General features: G+C 35.6%; 1 protein-coding gene and 1 non-coding gene across 3 annotated transcripts; both read left to right on the forward strand.

Moving 5' to 3' along the window:
* Positions 1-128: 128 nt before the first annotated feature.
* Positions 129-5,127, forward strand: LOC113686718 (protein PRRC1-A). 2 transcript variants are annotated; one of them, XM_027204372.2, is made up of 5 exons: positions 129-838; positions 1,349-1,403; positions 2,243-2,513; positions 2,827-3,047; positions 3,535-5,127. In XM_027204372.2, the coding sequence occupies exons 1-5, from the start codon at positions 425-427 to the stop codon at positions 3,645-3,647; spliced, it is 1,074 nt and encodes a 357-aa protein (XP_027060173.2). In that variant the 5' UTR covers positions 129-424; the 3' UTR covers positions 3,648-5,127. The 2 variants fall into 2 exon arrangements, with proteins under 2 accessions (XP_027060173.2, XP_027060172.2); XM_027204371.2 differs by having other exon boundaries at positions 251-838; positions 2,240-2,513.
* A 632-nt stretch (positions 5,128-5,759) lies between these two features.
* Positions 5,760-5,861, forward strand: LOC113686745 (small nucleolar RNA U13). Its single transcript, XR_003447679.1, has one exon. It is a non-coding gene; the product is annotated as a small nucleolar RNA U13 (small nucleolar RNA).
* The last annotated feature ends 674 nt before the right edge of the window (positions 5,862-6,535 follow it).

Here is a 6,535-nt window from a genome sequence, read left to right on the forward strand (position 1 = left end):
TTTTGTTGGGGATTTTGAGCTAGCTGTTTTTTGAAGTCCCCTAACTTTACAAGCACGTGAAGCTGTTCTGTTTTCGTTCAAGATGGGGTGTTCAAGAGTATTAAAAATCACCGAATAAAACTATCATCTTAAGAAACAAAATGGACTGGTTAGGTGCCAGAACCTGTGAAATATGACTGAGGAGACTAATTAAGGGCTCGTCACGTTACCGGGAATTTTGAGAAATTTACCCGAGCATCCCCTCCCCTCTGTACTATTTTCTACTTCCAGGCGAGGCTCTGCCATGGAGCCTGATCAATAGTTGATGGCATTCTCTTGACTTTTGTGCTTGTTGATGAATATATTTTTTACTTTTTTGCGATTTGTTCGTATCAACAACCCGTGATCAAAGGTTAAAAGGAACTTGAAATATCTTTAACCTGAGATGGACATTACGAAAGAAGTGGAAAGCGCATTGGAAGAAGAAGGTTACGTTAAAATCGACTCGACTTCCTCGAGCACCATGTCCACCTCTACTTCTCCTGTTTCCATTGGGGATAAAAAATCGAGTTCACGTGGCGTCACTTCGGTTCATTCGCACTCGGTAACCCAAATAACGAGCCCCGTTCAGCAGAAGATTCGCACGGACGTTTCAGCAAGTGATCTCATGGAAAATAAGAGTGGTAAATCATCTCCAAATTCATCATCGACGTGGCAAGGCCAGGGGCAAACTTCTGACCAGGATGGCGATGGGAATGATGACTTAACTAGCGGGGTTTGGGGCTGGATGTCCACTGCAATGTCGGTTGGATTACAAACAACGCAGAACATTGGTAGAAATATTATGGAGAAAACCAAGGTATTGTTAGAATATGTTGAATGAAAACAATTCACTTATCATACGTTTTGCAACGTTGTTAAATTCCAAATCGATCAAAATTATTTCAAAATGAAGCCTCATTAGGTTCAACAGTGTGTGAAAGTAATGATCTATAGAATAACATCTGACAAATTTTGATCTTTGTTAATTTAAGATTTTGCACTAAAGCATACATCGGTTTAAACCCAGTACAATTATGTGAGTCTGTTGTTATATCAATATCGTTGGGCTGATGTTGACTGTCAAAGCACTAGTGTGTTATTCTTGCATGCTCTTTGATTAAGTGTCATTTAAAGTAAAACAAAGTCATCGCAGTGGCCTGAATCAGTGGAAACAAATTATTCAATAGAACAGATGAAAAGTCAAATTTAAAACCAGCTTTAAGCAGACTATCATAAGGGCAGAATTCATATTAATAATTTTTAGAATCAGTTATAAATCTTAAAAGCATTTTGAAAATTGTCATAACTTGTCTGTATTTTTCTTCAGACTTCAGTTGAAAGTGTGATCACAACACTTGACCCAGAAATGGAGGACTACTTATGTGGGTAACTTGATTTGAATTTTTAGGGAGGTTCTTTTAATTGTTGATTTAAAGCACCAAAGACTAAACCTCTGCACCATTTATAAGAGCTGTGTTGTAAACATCAGTCACATTCATGTATCAGAAATATCTTATTTTAAATTCAGTATGAAACCAATAATTTGCAGTATGTGAACATACACTTTGACTTATAGCACTGTAAAGGAAAGAAGCATGAGTAATGCTACCTAATTAGTTCTTTCATATAATCCTTCACACCCTTACTTCACAGCGTATAATTTTATTCTCCAAACTGTTCTCTATGATGCTTACCGGGAGAATTTGTTTTAAATTTAACAATCAAGAGCTTATTTCATTAGTGATCATATCTTTTATTCTGGTAACCTTTTTTTTTGATATCAGAGGTGATACTGTGAGGAGAAATTAGGTGCTCATCACTCCTAGGGGTGAAAAGGTTATTTCATTGTGAAAATTTACAGTACATGAAAATACATGTATACCTCTGCATGAGTATAAAGAAAACAAGTATCAGCCATGTTTCTTGATTCATTTGCATAATCCTTTACACCTTAACATCAGTTTGTATTTTCTCCCAACTGTTCTCTATACATTTCCTGAGGTGCCGATAATGAGAATTTGTGTAATAGTCAAGAGATTTTTATGTTGGTGATCATTTCCTTTATTCTCATGACCTCAATGTTTGATACAGGGTTAATTCTTTTATTGCAAGGAAAAATTAGTCCTAGATCCTAGTCACTGTCAGGGGTCATGGGGCCAACTGATGTATAGCTAGTGTCAATCTATGTAAATTTATGTATTTTTTTCACTTTTGCTAGCAGACAGAAGAGAACAGTCTATAAGCCTGGCTGTTGCAACCACTGATACTGAAGCCATAGAAGCAATAAAGGATGGGTTCCGTCAAGTGTTTGAACATGTTACCGCGCAGTCAAATTCCTCAACATCTGGGATTGCTCCCCTTCCTGTAGGATTTTCAGCTGGGGTGAAGGGAGCACAGCATAGAATAGCCAGTTTAGTGCGTGGAAAGAAAATGCAGGAAGGTCAAGTGATCATTGGAGTGGAAGAAATGTTGTCAGAGCTGTTACCTGGCAAGTAGGTTACTGCTCCCTTTGATGTATCTTTACAGTCATAGTGATTGTTCTCAGCTAGAGAATGATTTATAATTTCTGTGACATGAAGTACCTTCTTGCATAATAAAAACTCTATTTTAACAGCAACAAAAACTTCTTTATTTGTACCCAGTTCAAACAAAAAAAGGGAGTTGACTTTAAAGTGGAGTTGAAGAAAAACGATATAATGGCTTCTTAAAATAACTCCATTTTAATAGTTAAGAAAAAACTTGGATTCAAGCCAAATTGCTTTTTTGTCCAGACTTATTTATTGAGTTGACATTTTTCTTTCCTAGGTGGTTTGGTTTAACATGTCTTGCACTGAGTGACCCAACTTCAAAGACAGAGCTTGAAACATTCTCTCAATCAGTCCAAATTCCAAGTTTTTATATCAAGAAAGCAGAGGAAAGCACCCCATCTAATTACAACCTAAGATGGTCAGGGCTATCATTTACTCTTGGGGAGGTCATGCTAGGCTCTGGGCAAGAGTATGGCGATTGGCATTCTAAAATATCAGGTACAGCTGATTTTAAACATACTGCATTCCTTGAGTTAGAATGAACTTTATTTTGAATCATTTTTTAAAACTTTTAGTCAAAATTTTAAAATTTTGTTGGCTGATAAGTTTGCATTGGAGGCTTGTTTGACTCACAATTTTCAGGCAGAACTGTTCAACTCCCCCACCCAAATCCAACCATTATACTTTTTTGTTCACTTTTAAAAAGTGGTGTTATCTTAACTCTCTAATCCCCAAGAGTGACGAGCATCAAATCTCTCCTTACAGTATCACTCCTGAATCAAACATTAAGGATTAAGGAACAAAATTATAAATGGGTGACTAATGTTACATAACAATGTGATTTTACCTAATACAAGTGACTGTTTGTGACAGTTTTTGACAACTCGCCACTTACATTTGTTACAGCTGTAAAGGCTTGGGCTGGTTTGCCTTACTATTTGGAGAATAAGTGATATCAAACTCTTTTTTTTCTTTTCTTTTCTAGGTTCTTCCAAAAGACAAATTCTTACTTTAGCTGCAAGGAGTTTAGCAGGGCAGTTTAGAGAAAGATTGAGAGCTAGTGCTGACTCACTGATGGAGAATGCATTAGTTATGTAACAAGTTGATACTAAGGTTAGATTATTGATGCTATGTAGGTTCTGACTACCAAGATAGATATTATTATAGTAACTCTAATAAATGTTTAAATTGTTCTTCCTATTCCATAAGTATTTTGTTTAACTGCATTAGTAGAGTTCAGGGAAATATATGGAGAAATTTAATATTCAATTACCTTCAAATGCTCTTTTACTCTGGGAAAAAAAAATGAAAAAGACACAAAAAAAATAGATTAGGAAAAATTTCACAGTTTTCATTACACAGTAAAAATAAAACATACAAGTATTTATCATTAGACAACTTTGTCTTAACCATGAAACATGTTAATTACTTACTGGCACAGAGCTCTTTCTGTTAGTTACACATGTTAGAATTTATATGCACATGGCATGATAACTTTTCCATGCCAGAGTTTCATGCCTTCATATTTCCCATTAGACCTCGCCTTACATTATATGAAATTTGAATTTGTTAAAGTGAATGCAAAACAAAACATGAAATTAATAATTAGATTCTATGGGGTGATGTTTCCATTCAGTAATAGGTCACAGATGATGTCAACAGTGGCACATAAGGCGCAGTCAAGTCTGTCTCATTGTGATGTCTTCTATGATCTATTACAGACTGTACAGAGCCATGGCAAAATGGAATCTATTTGTTTTATGACTGATAAGGAAGCAAAATGTTGTTATTGGTGACGTCATTTCTGTGTGTCTTCCAATATATTATGAGTGATAACCATTCAAAATGTGTGTACAGTTCAGCTGAACATATATTAATACCCTGTATAAGATTTAGTCACCCATTGCACTTCACCATAGTAAAGAATCACAACTTATCTGTTAAACATTCATAGTAATAATTATGCCCTATTACTCCTGGCAATTTATTTATGTGTAATTAGGGTCCATAGCTTTGAGGGTACTTTAGTTTCCTCCCTTGCACCAAGATATTCGAAGGAAATTACATTGTGCACCTCTTGAGAATTTGAGAATTGTATTTAATGCAAGAGTATAATTAATAGTTATTTTAAATTACTATGTGCTGAGTGTTAAAAATGTTAAGTTAAGAGTTTATTGGAGCTAGCCTAATGATCAGATAACTTATGGCTATTTGAATAGATCAGATGTAAAATATATTTTAATTGAATCTAAAATAAAACGCATTGAAGAAGCAATAAAAGACCTTACTAAGGGGAAAACAGATTTAAAAACAAACAAAGTTGGTGTGAAATAATGTACTATTTTCCATGTTCTTTATTTCCAGGGGTTATTTTCCATACATTTTTGAAGTATAAGTGTTAAACTTTCATTAATGTTTATGTCAGCAATCGTGGGCAGAAGGCATAGGGGATTTAATTATTATACATATGATTATTTTTTTGTGAAAAACAAAGCGTTTTTCTCTGTTCATGGTTGGGACTTCACTGTCTTATTTTTTATGCCAAGAAGCAAATAACAAATAAATGCTGCATGACCAATTTATGGCTGGTTTTGAATTTTGTTTTTGGTAGCTTTGCTTGGTTTTCTTCATTCCCATTCGTCTTTTTGTGTTTTTGTACAAGTGTTTGTTTGTTTATTTGTTTGTTTGTTTGTTTTTTCATCAAATTCCTTTTGCCCCCACTTCCCCCTCCCCTCCCCATTCTCCTCCCTCCCCTTCCCCCTCTTCTCCCTCCCCTCCCACTCTCCTCCCTCTCTCACACTTGTTTGCTCTCTTCTTTTGTTTCCTTATTTCTTCTGTTTCATTAATTGTGAGAGAAGTAATATTTTTTTCTTTTGCCTTTGATACTTAAAGGTCAAATAAAAACAGTGAAACAAACTTGACACAAGCATTTCTCGATTTAAAATATTCCTGGGTCGTTGTATCATTTCCTTTTTACCTTTTTTCAAGCAAAGCGTCATAGTTCTTAATACGCATGCGCAAAACCAAAACGACCTGGAGATCTATTTGTTAGTAGATAACTCACTACGCAAAAACTTAACACTTGTTATCATCGAATGAGGAAATTTTCACGATACGAATAAAGATTATTTGCAAGCTTGGAATACTAACTATCCCACAATGATTGCGCACAAAATGGTTATATATAACACTTCGACACCGTCACTTGTTATCCTTCTGGTTCATTGAGGAGATGATGATTGGTCCAATCACTGTTCCATCAGTGAGACGTGTCTCCAACTTGTTACGCATAGACACGTGACCTCTCTGATCCTGTTGATTTATTTAGAGGATTGTGTAAACATCCGGCTCTTCACGTCAGACAGTGACCACCTAATGACTGGCGTTGATGGGAGACTCAATTTAAAATTTACGGAGTGCGAGTGAATCAAGAGATGTCTCGAGTTTCTGTTTGACTGTTTGGTTAGCACTTCATGTTATTCCAGGATTTTACTGAATATGCTTCCTACAAACTCCTTACTCTTTAAATTAATTAAAACATCGCTGCAATTTTGTGGTGTTATAACAAATTAAGAGTGAATGTCTCTAAAAATCAAAGAAAAATAACAAAATCGCGGACGTGGTAAAAAAATCGTTTCGTCCCATTTTTTGTCTACAGGTAGCTATAGGTACTACTTAAAGTGAAGTGAGGTTAGTTTCTGTAAATATTCATTTTAACGGAAATAAATCGATACTAATTGCATGATCGAAAATGAGTGCCTGCCAGCTCTAAATTACGCAGTTTTCAGGCCATCCTTGCATGAACTAAAATGCAACAGCAGGACTTCTCTAGCTTTAAATACATACATGTGACCTTCCATTACCAAGTTGACGAAACCACGGGTTAATTACCAGTGGGCGTTTTCGCCATATTTAATTCATGCCAAACCCGGCCTAATGTAGTGTGGCAAAAATGCATGTGGCAGTTTCTGAAAATCTCCAGCAAT

Source organism: Pocillopora damicornis, chromosome 4, assembly GCF_964200805.1.
Source record: "Pocillopora damicornis chromosome 4, jaPocDami1.2, whole genome shotgun sequence".
NCBI lineage: Eukaryota > Metazoa > Cnidaria > Anthozoa > Scleractinia > Pocilloporidae > Pocillopora > Pocillopora damicornis.